At 38.9% G+C, this 23,103-nt stretch overlaps 1 protein-coding gene across 7 annotated transcripts in view; it reads left to right on the forward strand.

Moving 5' to 3' along the window:
• ABR (ABR activator of RhoGEF and GTPase) overlaps window positions 1-23,103 on the forward strand; it is a 2,680,879-nt gene that overhangs the window by 2,628,704 nt on the left and 29,072 nt on the right. For all 7 annotated transcript variants that reach the window (XM_044054480.1, XM_044054482.1, XM_044054481.1 and 4 more), the window contains one exon: window positions 1,188-1,293. In XM_044054480.1, the coding sequence (XP_043910415.1) occupies window positions 1,188-1,293 (106 nt within the window). The remainder of the gene's footprint in view (window positions 1-1,187; window positions 1,294-23,103) is intronic.

Genomic DNA, 23,103 nt, shown 5'->3' on the forward strand with positions numbered 1-23,103 from the left:
GTGCATGAGAGTTTTAAAATGCACAGAACAGAGTGCGCAGAAGGATGTACCCAAGTGTCCTGCTCACTGAAGATGACTCATTAAAGTAAGATCTGGGCACTTTCCTTACCACTGCTGCAAATTAAAAGTAGGATCATTAAACTGGGGGAGCTTTGTGGGGTATTGCCACTCAAAACAGGGATCAGTATTGATCTTGGTCCATTGACTTTTTACTGTTTGTGCATTTCTGGTTCAGTACTGTGTGCTTTGATATACTGCTGTTCACCCTTTCAGTACTTTGCTGAATGGAAACTGTTTTTTATATAGCTTGGAGATTTAATTCCCAGCATACAGATACAAACTGCAGGATAGGTTTTGTGTACTTAATGAGTTCATTTTTCAGCCAGTATTGCTATGATGGTGGGTTGAGTCTTGTTCCACTAACCTTAGTTTTCATCCACAACTGTACCAAAATAGTCTACCCATAGCTATAAATCAATAAGCCAATTGTAAACAGGCTCATAGCTGAGGATAACACAGCTGCAGAAAAGGTAACTCAGTACAATAATGGATATTCAGTTGTGATGTTTTCCTTCTAATTGCACATTTTTGTGGGTTTGTAAACATAGTTTTAGGCCACTCTCCTCAGTCTCTCTAAATGGACTGCTGTTCTTGGAAGCAGGACAAATTAGTGGGGAAGGAATGAGAAGGGTGAATGGAAAAATGTGACCTCACCTGTCACATTTGTATGCAGCTTTGACCCTGCATCTTTTTTTCACAGCTGTGTATTTTGTTTGTTTTGAAACTCAACAGTATGTGTTTTTGTTTTGGAAAATTACATTTTGCTGCAAGGACAGCAGTACTTGTCATCTACAGGTTTTATGAGCAACACACCTTGGACAGGGTAGTTAGAAGCTTGACAAGTCTAGCACCATTGTGTTTTCCTGCAAAGAGGATCACATAAAAGTACTTATAAGTCACCAAATCAAAGAACGAAAATTTTGTTCGATTTGCATATTTGTGTGTGTGCTTGTGTGCATCTCTTTAAAAGTGGGCAGTAAGTATATTTATTATTATCACTATTACTATAGACATGTTATATTTGAACATATACTGAAAGCTGATAAGTGACGCATAAGTCTCTTTCAAGGTGGTGGAACTGACTGTAAATATCCATCTGTTAAACTGTTGTCCTATTTAATCTGCAGCTTTGTCAGATCCAGCTGCCAAGGAAAACTGTATGATGCATCTTCTGCGTTCACTGCCTGATCCAAACCTCATCACCTTCCTGTTCTTACTAGAACACTTGAAAAGGTAAGAGTGCTTTACATTTTGTGCCCTTTTTTGAACTGTCACATGTGTCTCACCTTTAACGTGTCAGGGCTAACCACTCAATGTCATAAACATTAGCTCAGTGTGATTTGGTCACCTTGACTAATTTTGATGCGACTCCACAAACTCGTATAAAAATGGCAAAAAGTGTTGTTGATTACATGTGTTTCACCTTCAGCAGTTATTGCAAAGTGCAGAATATAGGAGTTCCTCCCGAGTTAAACAGATATAGAGAGAGCACCTGTCAGTGTGTTAAACAACTGCGAAACTTGTGTTAAGATAAAATATCATCAATGGTATTCATTTTATTTGTGCATAGAGTTTTTACTGTTTGAAACTTTTAGTTGAAAACAACATACAAAGCAATGACAGCAACATATAGTAAATCAAACTTTGTCTGGCCAAGAAAAAGAAATGCTTTGCAAAGTGTCGATTTATAAATGGCGGAGTTAAAATTGAAATTGTGTAGTTATGTTACTGGAGCTTAGACTGTAACTTAGTAATGGAAGATTGAATACTCTGTGGTCTTCACTGCACGAAGGTGGTAGTACCCTTTGGCATCACTTTATCAACCAAAAGCTAGTGTATGTGTTTTAGTTCACATTAGGCCTGTTAATGCATACAGCAGCTTGCGCTTGTCTTAATATGCTAGAAACAGACTAAATGTTGAAAGGCAGACTACCTTCTTTTTTATTTACAAGGTTGGTTCCTATATAAAGCAGTACCTTGCTAATGCTTCTGTGTTATAAAAGCATAATTGTCATACTTTTCAACTGTCTAGATGTTTGACTCGTATCTTTGGCTAGTCCTTCATAAACATTTTGTTTTTTTTTTTTTCGCAAATTATAGATGGTTAATGTCACTAAGTAATGAAAGACATTTGAATTTCAAACTTCATAGCCTCCTGAAAAAAATGCAGTCTAACGCAAATGCTGTTATTCTTTCCACTTTATAAGAGCAATATTTAAAATCTGTCCCAAAGTTTAGACCAGTCCCCCTCCCCATTATTTTTGACTTTGTCCAAAAATCTTACTTTGAGGTTGAGTGGCACGATAATAGTTCTAAGGTAATGTGCAAATGTTAGTGCATCAAAAATATGTTTTACTTTTATATTTAAATAATCCAATATAACTGCAGTGGTGGTGCTGCGGTAGCGCTGTCGCCTCATAGTAAGACGTTGTCCCGTTTGATTCTCAGCTAGAGCGTCTTCTGTCTGCAGACATGCGTGAATGGGCGTACCTTCGTTGAAGGTTGTGCGTCAGGGCTGGCAACTCGGCACGTAAAAAAAAATCTACTGCCAATCATTAGCGGACCGGAGTTCCGCTGTGATGACCCCTAACTGGGAAAAAAGCCGAAAGACACAACAACATATAAATAATCCAATATGACTAATCTCATAGAAAATCTGTTTGAACTGTGAATTCATGTATAGTCTATTATTACAATATACAAGTATCCTTAAAGCAAACAAGAAACTGGGTTATATTAATTCAGGCAACTGTTTTTTATCTGTATTTTTCATGTGTTTGGCATGTTATTTTTATTTATTCTATTTGTATTTTTTTTACCAGGGTAGAACACTTATCTCTGTGGACCTTTTTCAGACTCAGCCTGGGAGTGCTGTCTGGTTAATTGACTTGCTGAGAGACACATTGTTAGGCAGTGGAGGGTGAGGGAATCAAACCCTAGACCACAAGACACCTTGATATGTTGAAAGAGAGGCAGTGAATTGAACCAGCCAGTTGGAATACATGGTACTAACGTAAGACCCAATATTATGACGAAGTGTAGTTCAAGCAGAATTACAAGGAATTTTGAAATGGACCCACCTGTTGGATGTAGAGGTGTTATGATGCACGAGCGAAAGTCAGTGTGATTTTTTTTTTTTTTTTTGCTGCTTATGCTCCAGTAACCAGATCCTGTTGTAAGGTTCTTTTAACAAAATGAAATCAATGAACCAGGGAATGTTATGCTTTTCTAGTAAAGCATAAATGTGTTGTACAGAAAAGGAAAAAGCCACAGTTTAAACCTTCTCCACGAGTATATACTCTGCAGCAGTATCGCAGAAAGAATATAACTTGTTCTAAGAAAGCAAAGGAAAGCGTAAGCATTCAGTGCTCAGGTTCAGTTTCACAGGGCAACATTCCAAAAACAGTTTCAGTTGTTAACTGAGTTTGTCAGATCCAGTTTATTCCAGGGGAGAATTCTACAATATCTGTCTGGAATGGAATTGCAAGTTTCTACCTCTGAACAGACAAGGCCGGACATCCCTGGTGCATCTGGTATTATGGAAGTCACAAATTATGTCCAGGCTATCCATTTAGAAGACTGATCTGCATCTTCATTTAAATCTTAATCATATGTGACTAACTCTGAAATGTTATTTCCTGTTTATTATGGTAATGATTCTGCCTCCTTAATTGCTGTCAGTGTCTCAGAGATTCCTGTTTGGGCTCTTGTTATTTTAGGGAAATTAGATAATTTATCTAAGGAAGACACATCCCTGGTTAAAATGTTAGATGTGCTGAATCAAGTAAAACTACCACTAATATAATAAATGGATAAAAGTTTACATGTCTGTGACTCTTATGCAAAAATGGAAGCTGACTTTCTGGAGCTAGCAATTAAATATGATACAATTAAGGCCGATAATAATCTCCAGACTGTTACTTCAGATTTGAAGGACAAAATTCAGGACAGGAAATTTAGGACCAAGAAAATTAATATTAGAGTTATTGGATTTTGCAGTATTTGGATGCAACAAAGCCTCTTTAAGACACAATGAAAGCAATTATACAATATTTAGGCAGGGAAACAGGATTTAAAGAGCTATTAACCATGGACGTTGGTATTATCACAGGGTTGCCCCTCTGAGACCTAGCTATAATCCGCTGCTTCTAGTTATATGTTTCTCGATTATCGATCACAGTTTGTTGTTTTGAGTGGCCTTAAAAAAATACAAGTTCAAGTTTAATCAAATCCCACTCTTTTTTCCAGGACTTTACTCCACTGATACTACAGAAAAGAAGGGCATTTGCAGACATTTGTAAGACTTTGTGGCTTAAAGGGATTCCATCAAGAAGTATTTTTCATGCTACCCTTCAGGCTAACTATAACAACATTTTTTTTCTTAATTAGAAGAGACTTTAAAAGACCTGCAAGCCATCAATGTGTTGCCTTACCTTAAAGATGGGAGTTCTTCACTGGACTTTATTTCTATATGCTTGAACATTTAACAGTTACTTATTAATTTATTTAATTTTTGATAAGAATGTAGAGAGAGTGTTGTTAATTTATTAGATAATAAATCATGAGGTGGTGTAATTTTACTGCATTCTGATAGATTACATTTGATTAATTGTTTCTCTGATGTTAATGTTAGAATACTGTTCATTAAACTCCAGTTAGCAAATCACCAGTTAGTAGTAGGCTGTATTTTTGTACCTTTGCCCACAATCAAATTTCTTTTACAAGATTTGACATAAGGGCTATTTTTTTGCATGCAATAAAAAAATATTCTGGCTGGAGACTTCACTGTGAACTTGGGTGAGTGTTCTAAATAAAGGTGTTAAAACTAGGATGTTGCATGATTTCCTAACAGTATCTTTTCTTCTTGAATTCTGTCACTATAAGAATCCCAGTTTAGATCATTTTACATTTTTTTTTTCCAGAAAAGTCATCAAGAGCTCAAAATTAAACTGTTTTTGTCTCAAAATGTAATTCAGTATGGCAGGCAACAGAAATCCTTCCAAGGTGTATATTAGACCATTCATCAGTCATATCAGCAATGAACCATTTGAATAGGGAGATTAGTTCAAGTTGTTTAATTGATAAACATTTGTTATCTATTATGGGGAAATTCTATTAGCAGTTGAGCTCTTTTGGATTAATAATGAGTCTGGAAAATTTTCCTTTCGTGGTGTTTGGGCATCTTTTAAAGGTTTCATTGATAGCTTCCTCTTTCAGTTAACATTGAAAAAGAAGTCAAATAAATGGAGGGAAACTGATTTGCTCTGACAGCAGATTTCAGATTTAGATAAACTGTAGGAAGTTACTCCAACTAAGTATATGCAAGACTGGGCTCATAAATTATATAGTTTGACAAAATGGTTGCTCGTAGATTCATAGGTAAGTACTAGCTGCCCTTGTGGGCCATTTTAAGCCTAGCCATTTTCCCTTTTTGTGCTCGAAATAACCTAACCCACTTGATTATAGATTTTTCTTACCCTATCCCATGGTTGATAATTATATATAACCCCTAATGAGAATGCGTGGGATAAAGCATTTAGGACCTATCACTGTCCATTAGTATTACAAGGCGGAGGTCCTGTGGTAAATATTCAGTTTCCCATCTATAGATCCATGTTGTGCTTGAATATGCACAGGGAAAACCTATGTTTTATGTGGATGGAAGAGTCTGTTCCAGAGCAGCAGTATGCTCTGAGATATATACCTGTCCCTCTAAACCATTCTGCTGATATTGCAGAAGAGTTTTTGATTCCTAGACTGATTTTTTTTCTGATAGAATTTGACTAGCTGATGTGCAGTATTACATAATGTGCCAGACACAGGTCGCCTCTTAGCACTCTGTAGGATACAGAATATAGTGAAAGGGTTTTGAATTGGTCCGTATAGAACATGTTGTTTATGTCTTGTATTCTTTTAGTAAAGTATCTCTGTGAGTGTTCCAGTTGTTGCATGTATGTCTAGACAGAGGCATGCCAAAAGGTTCATTATAGTCAATGTCTGGTCTAATAAGGGCTGATTAAAAAAGAGACAATGACATCCCTAGATATAGACACAATCCCTTTGTTTATAAATTGTGCAGTATAGAAGGACTTTATTAGAATAATATACACATGTTGGTCAAAAGTTAGGTCACTGTACACCTGAACAACTGGATCAACTCTTAGGGGGCATATTGTCAATGTGGTACTTCTCTGGGATAGATGATTTCCCAAAGGATATAATAATGCATTTTTGTTACATTTAGTTTTAGTTCATTATTTTGGACAAACCTACCCACAGGATGGCTTAGTCATTTGGGGATTCAATGACTGATCCTAGCTTGTAGTCATCTGCAGACTTTGTCAGCCAGAACTGTTTGGTATTGGCTTTTACTTCAGAAAAGTAGATGCCAAATGGTGTGGGGGGGTCTCAGCACATAGCCCTGGGTGACTCCACTGGTGACTGGTCTCTTTGTGGAGCTAAATTTCCCTGTTTTTATTATCTATATACTATCTGTGAGTCTTTTGACAATCTAGCAGGTAACATAGGGGTTTATTCCTAGTATATTTAGCTTTTCTACTATGCCTGAGTGGGGAATTGTGTCAAAAGCTTTGCCAGGTTCAGGTTTTCAATGTGTACCATTTTGCCTTCATCCATTGCTTGGTGACCTCTTCAAAGAAATTCTCTAGGTTGAGTAAGCATGACCTGCACTTGATGAATCCAAATTGAGACGGGTCCAGTGTCTGGAGCTTCCCTGCGTCCTGATTGATTAATTCCATAAGTCTTTTCATGGCTTTGTAGGAAGTAGGTAAAGACAATTTTTTTAAGGCTAATCTAGATAGTTTAGAGTTTTTCTTGCTGAAGACTCTAAGCAGATCAGAGATTCTGAGTTAGTATGTGCATACCAGAACACACCATGGCATACCACAGCATAAAACAGCACACCACAACTTAAAACACTGGTGTTCTGGTCAGGGTGTTGGTAGTACCATATGTTGCCAGTAATGACTAGATATAAACCTCAAGAAGTTTCTTTGATTTCTACAGATGTTTCTGCTGCTTCTCAGATTTTTTGGATAGCATCCAGTAGGGCATGACTTATTTTGTGAAGTTTGTCCCTGCACATGGTTAAATGCTGTGCATACTGGTTAGCTTGTGTGCCCTACATAAAGACTGCAAAAATCTTTGTTCTAGTATCAGAGCACTTTATGATATGGAGACAGTTCACTTACGGGGTAAAGTTTTTTTTCTGCTGCTACTGTGTTGTTTTTGGCTATGTCTTTAAGAGCTACATGCTTTGAGAAATGGATATTTGTTGTTCACATTGTGTGACATAACAATTGGCAGGCTTCTTCCAGGCCACCTGTGTTGCTGACTTAATCATTATCAAGGCTAGCATTGAGAAACCTCCAAAGACTGGAGTATTGTGTGATTGTGTATATTAGTGACTGTCCTGTGTCTCCATAATGTGTCTAGTTTGACTGAAAAGTTCATAACAAAGACTGAGTTTTCAGATGAGAATGGAATAGCTACAGAACTTTGATGTTCAAAAGATGAAAAACTAGTGGAAAAAGGAGATGTAGTAAGAAAGACATGCTACTGCAGGCAGTCCTCCCTGCCCTCTCACCTCCACATGTTCCCTCACAATTCGTGTCCTCCCGAGACATTTACAGTTCTGCAAGTTTCTTCATGAGGCACCTACAATGCCATCATTGCTGACTTGACCACTGCTGTTGGGCAAGCTTGCCAAGGGAGTCTACAGTGCCGTCTGTGATGACACTGTCCAGAGCTTTTGGCCTGTGTCATCACATAGGGAAAAAATGTTTAAGTGACACTGACTAAAGAAGCTTTCACTCAAAATTTGGATAGCAGTCTTTTTTTTTCTGACCATCAGCTTGTCCCTAGATCCATACCTTGTTCACTGGGTCTACACATACACAAGCCCATGATGTCCCCTGGGGCGGCTTATAATGGAATGCGCTGGTATACTGTTTTGCCTCTCTGGCAACTTTGCCATTACTCCTAGCTCCTCTAGACTGCACCCCCCAGCAGTGTCCCCAGCCTCCACTGGTGATCAATATGTAGGTTGTGCCTGATTGAGCTTGCCCATTCTCCCTTGTCAGTGGGTCAGACACCCAAGCCATTAGTCAAACTTGGTCAAGTGGGCTGGAGTCATGGTGATGGTTTAGAATTTGGCCATCAGTCTTTGACACGACCTCATCATTATCACTGTGGAAGCAGAGTCTATTGAAGTGCATTAGAGGAAGGTTCTTTCTTCATCTTTATCGGCCAGGAATAAGATACCAAAGAGATCCTGTTATCAGTGATTTAAATCCAGAGCCAGAAGAATCCAAGGAGATGAAAAGCTGAAATCCAAGACCTCCTAGAGCAAAACCTGTGGTTCTTTGGATAGTAGCCTGGAGTCCATTGCTTTTGGCAATGGTTGATTCTTAAATATCTGCATAGATGAAGGGTCCTACCCACTTTTTGATGAAGCCAGACAACAAAAAGGAAAAGGAAGAGTCTTCCAGTCAGGAAAAAAAAAAGCATTTTTAACTAAGACTTTATGCGTAAATGTCCATTAGGACTTTTATAATTATTGATGAATTGATACAGAGACCTCTCTCCCTGTCATACCTCTCAACTGTCCAGATTTTTGCCTCAAAATTTTAGTCTGTTCTAAAGAAAATTTGTGGTTTTCTGGCAAATCACTGGAATAATCTGAGGAAAGAAATCACTAAATAATGATGTACATTTGAGTTTCAGACTTCATGTAATTTAAAAATGCATTTTAATACAAACTCTGTTATTCTAGCTACTTTGTAAGAGTGATATTTAAAATCTGTCCCTATTTTTGGTATTTTGTCCCCCCATTATGTCAGGCTTTGTACAGATTTCTTGGGCTAAGAAGCTGAGAGATATGTTCCCTGTGCTTTGTTTTATTGTTGTGTTAGACCAAGAGCAGTGCTTTTCTTTTCAAAGTTTTTAAAGCTGGTCTCTGTTGGCCGTGCTTCAATGGCAAAAGTTTGTCTGAATTACTTCCGGTTCGATTCTCCGCTAGAGCGTCTTCTGCATGGAGACATGCGTGAATGGGCATACCTTCGTTGAAGGTTGTGCATCAGGGCTGGTAACTCGGCACGTAAAAATCAACTACCAATCATTAGCGGACCGGAGTTCCGCTGTGGCGACCCCTAACCGGGAAAAGCCGAAAGACACAACAACTTGTGAGACATCCAAGTCAGAGGGAAATGGTTTGCCCTCTCACAAAATGGCTACATCCTGCCGTTCTAAGTATCCATCTTCTTGCTGTACAAACACGTGGAATAATCTCCTCAGTTGAATGGAAAAAAAATAATAAGTTGATCTTCCTAACCTTCCTATCACTCTTTATGCAGATGACATGGTTGTTCTTCGATCCAGTCCCCCACACTCAGATATTCAAACCCAGCTTCAGTCTGACCTCCACCCCTTAATTCTTTTAATTCTTTTTTTAACACCTTTATTAAATTATTAGTTAAGATATAGGCAAACATACATTTATATAAAAGAAAACAAACCATATTAACATGTTCTCCGGTACATACATTGTACATCACTATAACTATCATCAGTCCAACATTACATGAATTGCTGACTTCCTGTATTCCCTTTCACCTCACTTCTCCTCCTATAGATCATTATTCTGCATGTATTGCTACCACAGTTTCCATTTATTTCTATGTAATTTGCTCCTTCCCTTTTCCAAAGATTCCCACTTCCGGTTCTTTTATATCTGTTACAATATTCAATACTTCAAATACAGCTGGTTTAGAATTTGATTTAAATTTTCTAGTAATTACTTTTTCGTAGCCAACAGAATTAAACTTAGAAGGCCATACTATGTATAGGCAATGTAGATCCTGTGTACTCGCTCAAAAGTACCATTTGTTTATTTACACTCATTTGCTTACCCAGTATTTCTGTTAGAGTACTCTGTAAAGAATTTTTGAAGTCTGCAGACTCATTACACTCCCAATACATATGTTCCCAGTTACCTCTTTCTTGCCCATAACACCTTCAACATTTGCTATCTACCTGAGGAAACAATCTGTGGAGTCTACTTGGTGTATAAAAATATCTATGCAAATACTTCCAAACAAATATTCTAAATCATCTAGACTAGCCATACACGTGTCCTTCCATTCTTCTCTTGTAAATTGCTTATCCAGTCTCACCCTAATGTTTTCTAACCTCCTGTGATTGATTCCCGTAGTTGTGCAATATTTTTTATGTCCCACTAATTATCCCTTTTTACCAGAGCAGATCCTTCACTTAGGATACTCCTATCCCTTTCTCCTTGTGTATACACTGATATCAATCCCTGATAGGGAGGGCAATCTCTGGCTTGCAGTCCAGATGTGTTCATAGCCTCTTCTCTCTAGCTTGCAGTCCAGATGTGTTCATAGCCTCTTCTCTTTTCATTACCTTTCCCTCTATAGTTATCTGCTCCCAGTACCTTGGTTCCTTTGCCAATTTTCTCCAGTAAATTCCAACCCCCTCTTGCCTATTCTTTGAACCCCTATTTGGTTCATTGGAGGTTACTAGGCTAATGGCCCTGGAGCCCTTACAAGCATAGCTATACTTATCCCAAGTTGCCCCAGTTGTCAGTGGTTAGGTGAAGTTTGCAAATGTAATGGTCTATGGCAATTAATACCGACTTTCTCTGTCTAGGAGAGACATGGGTGCCACCCCAGGTGTGAATTTGTGGTAACCCATCCATTGATCTAGGTTATATTTGAAGAGGGTCAGGGAAGGGTTCTGTTTCGCGTGAATAGAAAGCTTGTTCCATGGAAGCGGCAGTCACTCCTACTGACAAAATCTCCTTTCTCCATTCTTGTGTTTCTGTTCGCTTAATTCTTGGCTTAACACCCACAAGTTCTTCCTAAACCCTTCCAAAACAAAAAGGATGATATTTGGAACCTCACAAAAACTGAAAAAACTTCTAAAAATCTCAACATTGCAGATGTCTATGGTTCCCCGATAAAAATATGTCCTTTAAATACTTAGGTTTATGGCTAGACCAGTCACTTAACTTCCAAACCATATTGAAAACACCAGGAAAAATATCAGTTCTGTTTTATTCTGGTCCTAGACATTTTCTCCTTTTCTCTTCCTATCAGCTAGAGCAGCAATAGGCAAAATTTGAATATGGGCTCACCATCATAGCCTTAAAAATACCTCATCCACTCTACAATCCATTGAAAACAAAATATGTTGATTCAGTTGCATCCCCCCCCCCCCCAAGAACTCTGCATCACCCTCTATAAAGTCAAACGGATACCAGACTCCTACAGAGTCGAACTGTACTGGTCATTCCTTCTCCATTCTTGCACCCAAACTCTGTCAGACCCTCCCCCTCACCTAAGAGACGTTTTCTCTTTCCCCACATTCAGAATACAACTCAGAATGCACCTCCATCAAAAGTCTGACTGCAAGTTCTTTTCCACTGGATGCACAACCTAGCTCCCTCTTCACCGGCATTACTTCTACTTTGCCATCAGTTTTTGCCTGCTGCTTCCCTAGCCATATTTACTACTAAAATTATTTTTTTCTATTTTGTTGATAATATTTACATATTGATTTATTTGTGTCTGGGATTATCTAGCTTCTGTGATTACTCTGTGAATTTGTTCTGTGAATTTCTTCAGCTGGGCTGTCCCTGCAAATGTTTTGTTTTTGCAATCAGTGTACTAACCCGGTAAACAAGCAAAGTAAATAAATAAGCTTTATGTACTGCTTCTGTGATGACAGAAGGCTAAATTGGGAGAGGTGTACTTTAGTTAGTGTTAATGACAATTTACTGGCCAGCAGAAGAGGTGGCCCTTCTACAGAAGATGGCTTTGTAGGAAGATATGGAACCCATATGGTGAGAACAAGTTTATATATCAAGCCTGCTGTGGCAGTACTTTGTAGACCATAATAAGCTGAAGCATAAATAAAAGATTTAGCGCTGTGCTGTTAGGCACTGCGGTTATGAACAGAAAGTGAACCATTTCCCTGGTTACAGCTTTCTTTACAGTTAGATTCATGTAAATTGTCCTTTTTTACACACTGACAGGAAACGGCAAAGTTTTGTGCCGTCACAATACACCCTCAACTTGCCTCTGCTGTGCAGATATACATATATGTATGGAGTTATCAGAGACGGTCTTCATTCAACATTATATGCATATTTTGATAGTATATTTTGTACATCTTCAAATTTCAGAGTTATGTTCCACCTTTAATGTCTTTGTATTATGCCAGGGTAAAGTTTTTGTACTAGAAAAATATAAATATCCCTTCCCACTTATAATCCCTGCTAATAATTTCTTTAATTTTTCCCTTTTATGTATATTTACTAAATCAGATATGTCCAGTTGTGCATTGTCCATTTATACAGGAGACCCAGGAAGAAGAAGGAAAAAACTCCAGTAGAAATGTTGAATATACAAAGTATAGATCTAAAGCAGCACCATTTAGTTATACAGTAGTGAAACAAAGGTTACATAACCGCTAAGAACAACCACACACAATCGTAACCAAAATGGCAGTTTTTACAGCAGTTTAAAGGATGGGCTGCGACGGTTTAACATCCAAGGAGCATTCTGTAGTACATGAATACTTTTGTCCTGTCACCACAAACACTCAACACTATATTAATATTTGCATCCTGTGTCTAGGAACACTTAGTGCTGCATAAGTACTTATGTCCTGTACCAGGATCACTCTGCATTGCATAAGTACATGCGTTTTGTCACCAGGGGCACTCAGCATGTATTCTGTCACCAGCAGCTCTCACAATTGCATTAGTGTTTGTACACTGTCACCATGAACACTCACCAGTACATACATGCATAAGTCCTCTCACCAAGAGCACTGAGCACTGCATAACTATTTTTGTGCTGCTACCAGGTGCATTCAGCATAGAGCAAGTAAATGTGTCCTGTCATCAGGAGCTCTCAGCACCATATAAATACTTGTGTCTCATCACCAGGAGCACTCAGCACTCCATAAATAATTATGTCCTGCCACTAAAGGCACTGAGCACTCCATAAATATTTGTGTCCTGCTACCAGGAACACTCAACACTGCATAAATACATTTGTCTTGTCACCAGCCAGGGGAATTCACCCTTAAGTAAATATGTGTTCTTTCACCATGAGCTATTAGCACTGTATTAACAGTTGTGCCCTGTTATCAGGAACACTCACTACTGCGTAAAGACATGTGTCCTGTCACCTGGGATACTTTTCACTGCATACATATTTAAGTCCTATAACCCTCACACTATAGCACTCAGCACTGCGTAAGTATGTGTGTTGTATCAATGGGAGCACTGCATAAATATTTGTGTCCTGTCACCAGGAACATTTGCATAAATACAAGTGTCTTGTTATTAGCATTAAGTATGTATGTATATCCTGTCACCAGGAGCTCTTGGCACTGCATTAATACATGTGTCCCATCACCAAGACCACTCTGGACTGCATAAATACATATATCCTTTCAACAGGGGCATTCTGGATTGTATAAATACATCTGTCCCATCACCAGTGGCACTCAGCATTGCATTAAACTTGTATCCTGTCACCAGGAGCACTTAGCACTGAATAAATACATGTGTCTTGTCACCAGGGGCATTCAGCATTGAGTAAATACATACGTCCTATTACCAGGAGCTCTCAGCCCTGTATAAATACTTGTGTCCTGTCACTACATCTTTTGAGCACTGCATAAATATGTGTCCTGTTACCAGGGGGTACTGCGCCCAGCATAAATATTTGTGTCTTGTCACTATATAATACTTGTATCCTCACCAGGAACCCTGCTCACTGCATGCATACATGTGTTCTGTCACCAGGAGTACTCAGCAGTGCATAAATCATAGTCGGTCAACATTAACACTCAGTGCTGCATAAATATGTGTGCCCTGTTACTTGGAATACTCAACACAACATAAGTACTTGTGTCCTGTCACCTTTGTGTTAGATTTTCCTGCTAATTCTCTTAGTTGTGGAATAAAATGTATTACTAACCAGATATTCTGCCTGATGATCTGTTATATAGCGATATCTGTTGGTAGGTATATAATTGCATGTATCAGTGGAAAAATGAATTCCTAGTTTGCTGGGGAGATAGATTAAAGAAATGGAAGAGCAGTGGTATCCATTTGGGTATTGAGTTGGATGAACAGAGACCGTTAGACTATTGAGGAAGATATGAGAGGGCTGTAGCACAATAAGAAGGGATTAGGTAGCAGATAGGTGGAATAAGATGGAGGCCTGTTAGCTAAGCCATCGCAGTTTATATGAATGTTGTTGGGGCTAGGAATGCTAAAAGGATGGACAGGAATAAATGATCATCATTTGATTATGTATGTATTTATGGACGGTAGAGTTTATGAGGGAGGAAGGTAGTACTGCATGTTATTATATCATAATGTTTGCTTCATAATACTCACCAGATGCTCCCGTGCCAACATCTATCTACTTAGTTAAAGAGGCTTTCTATGAAACAGTACAGTTATTACTCATCTTCTCTTCAGCTTGAACTTTGCTATATAACTAGTCTCTTAGTGGGTCTTTCTAGAACTGATTTGTAATCACAGCTTTAAAGCCTGTAATTACATAACATTTATCATAAATACCTTGCCCCTTAAGAGTGGGCTGCTCTTACTATAATAATCCAACAGTCCACTGACTTGTGCAGGCTTTCTAGTACTTCCTGTATGATGGCAAGGACTAAGAAGCTCTGCAAATTGATTGGCCAAGTGCCATGGCAACAGCTTCCCCAGAGGGCACCATTCGGCTAAGGGCATCTTTCCAAGTTTTTTTTATCTCCCCCCCCCCCATTTCTTCATTTAGTGAAAAAAGTAAACAAAATAGGAAAGACGCCTAATGCACCCTTAGCCAAGTGATGCCCTTAGGCAACTGCCTAGTTTGCCTATGCTTAAGGCCAGCTCTGATCTTTATACACATACTGTGGAAACGATTCGTGATGGAGTTGGATAGCTTCTAAACGTTTTTACCATACATTTTCTTTTGAGACCATAATGAAGTATAAAACAAAATCTTGTTCTTATTTTTTGCACACACTTACAAACTTGGAGGTAATGCTGTCTGCTGTATATAATGACAGGTATTTTCTAACAATTCCAGTTCTAAAGAAATGTGTAACTCTTTTTTTTTTTTCTAATGTTTGGTCTTCCCTGCCAGCCATCAGCCATCTCCTGACCATTCCAACTGTTTATATTCCCACCCAGCTGGCCAAAGTCACACTGCCACCTAGAGTCAAACCAAGGCAAGCAGTCAGTCTTGAGCTTCAGATATACTTGCTCTACCCTTTGTCAACCCCCTTACTTCACTTATTGGGATATTGATGTACACCTGTTTCTGCAGACCAAACACCAGTACATTTCCCTTATTTACAAGAAGGCTGATACGCCCTTCCTGCATGCTCAACTGTGGGTTGGAGCTATACTGGAAATATCTCTTTTCCTTCCCCTGAATAGGCAAGCTGGCAGAATGCCCTTTATTTCCCGCACTCAATACTCTTAGGGACCAAGGCCACTAACTGGGCTCGACTGTCTACATTATAGTCAGAGGCCTACCCCTCTGCATCATGAAGCTGACTGTGCAAAGTCAGTTATTCATTTTGATTTTCTTTTCATTACAGAATGAACTTTATCTTCGTATTTAGTGAAATATCACTGTTCATTTGATATACAGTGCTGTGTCTGCTAGAAAGTGCTAATCCTGTAAATACTGTTCATTGCTGGACTTTCTGAACATCAGACAGACACGGGGTATTTCTAAACATGAACATCAGACAGACACGGGGTATTTCTGAACATGAACATCAGACAGACACGGGGTATTTCTGAACATGAACATCAGACAGACACGGGGTATTTCTGAACATGAACATCAGACAGACACGGGGTATTTCTAAACATGAACATCAGACAGACACGGGGTATTTCTAAACATGAACATCAGACAGACACGGGGTATTTCTGAACATGAACATCAGACAGACACGGGGTATTTCTGAACATGAACATCAGACAGACACTGGGTATTTCTGAACATAGATTTCAGCACCATCTGTATCTGCAGTTTTGTTCTTCCACTTGTCATCCTTGAACATTACGTGGTGCTGCTGGTCAAAGCAACAGAGACACTCATGGGTAAATTCAGTGTCTGTATAACATCTTAGGTTTGGTATGGATTAGGAGATCCAACGGCCTGCGTATTATAACTGTGTCTGTTCTTGAAGTGATTCCTCGTGACAGGGCTGGCTATCTTTGGGGAGACATCCTGGGAGCACAGGGAAGTTAACTGACTTGCTCATGGTCACGCAGTGTGCAGGTAATATAACTGTGAGTTTAAGAGCTAGTTTTCCATGTTAGCAGATTTCTGCACTACATTGTACTGTGCTGTACCACTTACACTGTGCAGCCCACCACAGATAATCTAGCGTAAGGAGAGGAGTCAACTCTGTAACAAAAAGGTACATTATTTCCATACAAAAATTATTACATTTTATTTTTTTTCTTTGGCAGATATTCATAATATAGGAGTCAACAGAAAGGTTTTAGCCACTTCATTTTGCTTAGTACAAAATGCAGAAAGAGCCAGCAGACAGAAAAAAGGCTTTCTGTAACCACAGACCTGGGAGGGAGCCTATTCCTACATCTGGACAGCTGGATCTCACCCAGTGACCACGGGAACAGCTGACTTCCAACATGGCAATCTTAGTGTGCTGGTTGCTATGGTAACCGCCTGCTAAAAGGTTTAAGGCTATAGGAAACATTACAGAGTACATTTGACAGAGTGACTGTGTGTGTGTGTGTGTGTGTGTGTGTGTGTGTGTGTGTGTGTGTGTGCGTGCATGCGTGTGTGCGCCCGTGCATTTATTTATGTTAGCAACCAAACAGAAACTGCCGGCAAAGAACAGCACCATTTATTTATGTATGTGTGTGAATGCTTGTGTCTGAAGGGGGAAGGGATCACATTTGGCTGATTTGCTGACAATAATTGTAATTATATATCAAAACACATGGTGACATGAATAAAGGGTGTCGTCTATTTAAGCAGCCAAAACATTTAGTCCTCATCCTAATTGAATGCTTGAACTTCTACATTATGCATCAAGATGCAGGCAGCCAGTAAAAAAGATGTATGCACATATAATGTACCTTCTGTTGTTGTACTAATAGGTGCAATTTGCACTCCTCTGTGTACTGCTCCTGTCTAATACCTCTTCCTGTTGCAACAGGTTGCATTAAATTAGTGCTTAAGCCATATGTTTTGCAACCTGTAATGGTGAATACATCTGCTGCTGTTTGACTTTTGAAGAAAACCTTGCTAAGAGGCCTACCTTCTGACTGCATTGCCAGTGACTCTTGGTTGGAGAGTGAACCCAAACTGTTTTGAATGTCAGTCAGTAGAAAAGGCTCAAGGAAAGCTCTTTATTGAGGACATGTGGAAAGCTTCAAAGGGGCAACAAAGTAGTCTGTCCATGTATGAGCAAGTGTGTGTGCGTGTATGCATGTGCATTTGTATGTATCCAAGTCATATGCTGTGCAATGACCTGCTTATATCCTCTTCAAAGAAGAAGTGAGGTGGAAGTCGTCATCTCTAGTAAACAGAGGTATTTGTTGTTGTGCAGGCAGTGGAAATTCACGTCTCCAGAAAAACCAAGGGATTTCGGGCAGTGCAGGCCCTCATTGTTCAGTCAGCTTTTGATATGGTATCTAGTGAAACAACAGTTATAAGAAAAGTGACTGGTGGATTTTCCATTTTTAGGGAAAACATTCAAGGCTGAATGGAGAGCTACTGTATAGAATTCCACATCTGGTACATCTGTAGGATATAATCCTGGCTGTTCCCAATCAAGCACGTTTCTCAACAGCTGTGGGCTAGAAGAATTAAAAGTGTAATTTTAAGAAAGCTTACCATGAACCTGTAACTTGTTTCTACTTTTAAAAACTCATTTGAAATGCAGGTGCCCAAACTATTTTCCATCTGCATTATTTTCTCAGTTGCTAGACCTGAAATGTTTGATCCTCGTGCAAACATTAACGGTTTAAAACTGTGTGATGTATTTTATACTTCCTCAGGTTTTGCATTATTGGCTCAATGTCTCAGTATTCTGTTATTACACTGTCCTTGGAAAGGAATATGCACTGTGTCACAGTGTTCGTAAATGCAATGTTATTCTCGTTAAAAGCTTTTTACTATAGTTTGTAATATTTTCAGTTTTATTAAGTTGTGTATGATGAAAATGTCAAACAAAGGTTGAAATTCTGCTGCATCAGCATCTAATAGTTTTCCACTGCAGATTCAAAACTGCACCACTGTTGCACAAAATATTTTCTATAATGCCAGTTGGGAACAGAGTAAAATTTTGAGGCACCCATTTTAGAAATGGCTTCTTGGAATCTGACTTTCTGTATGCATTCGTTTTGTGTCTTTCTTAACAACAGTATATAGTAGTCAGCATGCAAACAACAGCATGGTTTAGAAAGTTTTCTGGATAGGAAATGGGTCTAGTTACACTTTGGGTAGGAAGATACAGATGGTGAGAAATATTTCTTACTTGTGGTGGTGGATAAGCTCAGTATAAGATCAGATGAAAAAGTGTACAGAGAAGGGAAACCACCAGATTTTTTCTATACTTTATTATAATCTCCTCCATCCATGCCTATGTGGCATCTGTTTGGCCCTGAGGATATAGATAGTATGTTTTGTATACTTCATACCCTTCTCAAAGTCCGCATCTTCCCCAACTGTTCTGCACTGTAGATGTAGGGCATCAGTTTTCGTGTAGCTGACAGTGGTTGGATGAGTATACAGGATTGGAAGACGGAGAGTGGAAGATGTCTGCAGTTCCTCAGTACTGCCTCTGAAATATCACTGGTTGCTGTGCTGTCTTTTTATACAGTAATTCCCTATGTGCTGAGTAACCTATTAGAGTGGGTAAGTAGTAGACATTGCAAGGAAGCTGCCCCTCTCCACCCTTTTCAAGGTGACAAGCAGTTTCGTTGCACTGCCTCATTCAAAACTGGCTGATGCTGTATCATCAGTCAGCTGCTGTTTACAGCACAAAGCTGCCACATTAGCACCTACTCACCACTTCCATTCTGCCCCAGCCGAGGTTCTCATCCCCTGTCAGCTCATTCAGTGCACAGGCTAGTGGTTGAACCCGGGTCATCTGATTCATCATCAGTATTTTATCCCTCTTACTTCATGGATCCAGCATTAAGAAGTACCTCAGAGTATACCAGAATGCTAACAAAAAAAAATAACTCTGTTTATGCTGTTGTACATCTTGGATAATTTGGCAAAGCCTGTCTTGACTTCCCCACTTTTTAAAGAACAATCCGGAAGTAACTGTACTGGTGGCAATCATGGCACATGAATACATTCTGCCCCCTTCCTGTTAGGTTAATTTCTGTACTTATTTATTTTACATTTTAATTACTAGGATGTTCAACTAGATAAAGCAAATTTACAGATAAGGCCATGAGAGAAAAGTTGAACATTTAGCATAACACTTGCATGCATTAGTAGAAAAAAGTGCAGTTCAGCAGGTATATGTACAGTCTAAACAAAACAAAATCAGCATATAGCAAACCACATAAAAGTCAACAGACATATATTTTTATGTACACAAGACTCCATAAAAGGAATAGTGATGTTCCTCCAACCATTCAACAACCAGTGATTATACTTTATCAGAGTAGATTACAGAGAGTAACATCAGTAAAATGATTCAGCAATCTGCAGGATACATGCACTATAGTGACATTTAACACAATAAACTAGGATTATTTACATGCTGTAGATGCTGAGAAATATTATTTGACTTGCATCAAATAAATTTATCCCTACTGAGTCTCAGATTATTGTAGTATATTACAAGTGGAATCTGTCTACAGGAACATTTTTTGACTAGATGGCATGTGAGGAGAGTGTTTTTCTTTAAATATACATTGATCGTTGCAAGAGCTGACATCAGTAAGGTGCTTGTTCCAGGTGTTCCCAAGGGAATTTCAGAAGAGAGCATTGCCAGATGAATTACCTTTAGCTCTACATTCTTTTCACAATGCTGTTAATGGTAGATCTCAGGTCTGTACCCCTCGTTGAAGTTATGAGGGCATGGTGAGTAGGCTTCAGTAAAAGGAGGGTTAGTTTAGTAATCAGTAATCCAGTTTGTGAGTAGCAGATGGCCAGTTTAGATACATTAGAGTTATTTATGCTGAAAACTTAACCGATTTATTGTACATATTATCAGCTTTAACAGAGCTGTAGCAAAGGAATTTGGTGCATTGGCCAGCACACCCATTTACCACCCTCCCACCAATTATTTTTTAAAAGAAATTGGCAGCTTATAGATTTTCATTTAAGCAATTGCAGTCCCGTATGGATAGCTTCTATACTGTCAATTCTGTATTTTTGAAGGCAAATTAACTACCTCAGATACCCCATTTTGCTCCATCCTTGTCATGGCACTGAGTTTTTTTTTTTTTTTTATTAATACACCTTTATGGAATTAAAATTTAACACATGGGCAAACATACATTAGTGGAAAAGAAAAACCATATTAATATTTTTCAGTGTTATACCTCATACATTACATATACATTATTTAAACATTAGACCAGTGTACAGTATGTAATTATGGAACTGAGACCCCTATGTAGACAATGAACTATCCTTTGATCACCAAGTATTCGCTGTTATAAAGAAGTCCTTTTCATTGCACAGCTTATATTGAAAGGTATAGCATACAGGTCCAAGGATGTAATCATTCCACTGTACTCAGCCTTCATTAGACCAATCACTGAGTGTAATGCCCCTTTCGGTATGCACCTGTGCAAACACTCATCAAAACTGGAAAGGCCACACTGCTTTCTCACTAAAAATATGTCGGAGACCTAAATCATAAGAACTATGCCAACTATCTCAAAGGGGTCTACTACAAATGCTTGTATGTTATTAACTCAAGACACACTTGCTCATCATCACTTAACACTTCCCAACACCTGACCCTATTAAACTGTGTGTAGCCCTATCAGATCCCTAACTATAACCCTAAAATTCCCAACTAGTTCCTAACCTGATTTCTCATTTTCTAACCCTAAAACTCCACTCCCCCTCCCTAACCTTAAATTCCCCTGATCACTTCCTAACCCTAAAACTCTCTCCCATTCCCTAACCCTATAAATCCTCCCCACTCCCTCCCAACGGCTGCTGCACTTACCTCATTTGAACTTGAATATTGTAATGGAGTGAGGTGTGGCAGCTGCTTGCCTGAGCTCGTATTCGAGTTATAGTGCAAGAGACAGCCTGTATGAGCTATAGTGGCACATGAGACCCTGGTTTTGAGATAGTGGTCTTCGAAAGCTTGAGACTTCAGCCCTTGTAGTAAATCTGTCATAAAACATTGTCACTCTTCTTGGTATCATGCAGGCTGCTAAGAGGTAATCTCTGCCTTGCTAAAGAGCTTCATCATAATCTATCCTTTCTTACCTGTTACAAATGTGCAAGTCCAATGATAGCATGAACACCCACTCAATTACTTTTGTAACATAAATGGGTCATGTTGGAAGGATAGGTGTATAGAAAAGAGAATACTGCTTCTATGGAATGATCTTCTATTCAACATAAAGCAAAGAGCATCTCTTACTCTAGTCAAATGTAATTTGGACAAATGGGTGGGAAAATGCAAATTCACTCCTGTCTCTCATAGATAGAGGCAACAAGTAAATGTCCCAACATGACTTTGTTCCGCCTGCCTATAGATAACTGTTACTCAAAACACAAAGACCAAAAACATATTATGTTAATGTAAGGCTAGACTTCTTCAGGTCCTCGCAGATCAAAAACCTAGTAAGTACTTGCAGAATAAAAGTGTGGTTAGTTAAATGTTTGTACTTCCATGAAGGAGCAAGAAAATGTATCCTGTAAAAGACATCTAATTATTGAAAGTTGTCATCCAGTACTTCCTGGGTATTTTTAGATAGTGACATCTTCAAATTAAAAAAATCCACAAAAGTAAAAAAAATAGCAGTGAAGGTTGTTTTGCTGAATGTCAAAAGTCGCATCTGTAAAAAAATAAATAAATACAATTTAGAAGCTTTTCTCTTCTCAAAGGATGTCGATGTGTGCGCTGTAAAATAAACTGGGTTTAAAGATCCAAAATGCTTATGTGACAAATTCCAGTGTATACTTTATTTCATGGCTGCAGATCCAGTGGGATAGGTGGTGGTCTTTCAATGTTTGTAAAACAACAGCTGAAATCTTGAAGTGCAAAAAAAAAAAAGAAAGAAATTGTTCATTAATAATTAGTATTGTTCATTCATTCATTCATTCATTCATTCATTCATTCATTCATTCATTCAGCAATAACCTGCTTAATTAAGTATTTCATTTTAGGGTAATAGAGGAACCAGATCCTAATACACTCACAATGGCACACACCTATAGAAGAGCCAGAACTTAACACACACACTCTTGGTACATGCCTGTAGAGGAACTGGAGCCTAACACATAAATTTCACTCATGGCACACACATTTAGAGGAGCTGGAGCATACCACACTCACTCACTTATGGCACACACCCATAGAAGAGCCAGAGCCTAATACACTCACTCACGGCACACACCTATAGAAGAGCCAGAACATAACACACTCACTCACTCATGGTACATGCCTGTAGAGGAACTGGAGCCTAACACACTCACTTTCACTCATGGCACACACCTTTAGAGGAGCTGGGGCATACCACACTCATTCACTTATGGCACACACCTATAGACGAGCCAGAGCCTAATACACTCACTAACTCATGGCACACATAGAGAAGCCAGAGCATAACACAGTTATTCACTCATGGCACACAGCTGTGGAGGAGCTGAAACATAATACACTCACTCACTCATAGCACACACCTGTGGTGGAGCTGAAGCATAATGCACTGACTCATGGCACACACCTGCAGAGGAGCCGGATCATAACACACTCACTCACTTA

The sequence above is a fragment of the Protopterus annectens genome, chromosome 13.part0 (genome assembly GCF_019279795.1).
Source record: "Protopterus annectens isolate FY-2018-M chromosome 13.part0, PAN1.0, whole genome shotgun sequence".
In the NCBI taxonomy this organism is placed as follows: Eukaryota; Metazoa; Chordata; order Ceratodontiformes; family Protopteridae; genus Protopterus; species Protopterus annectens.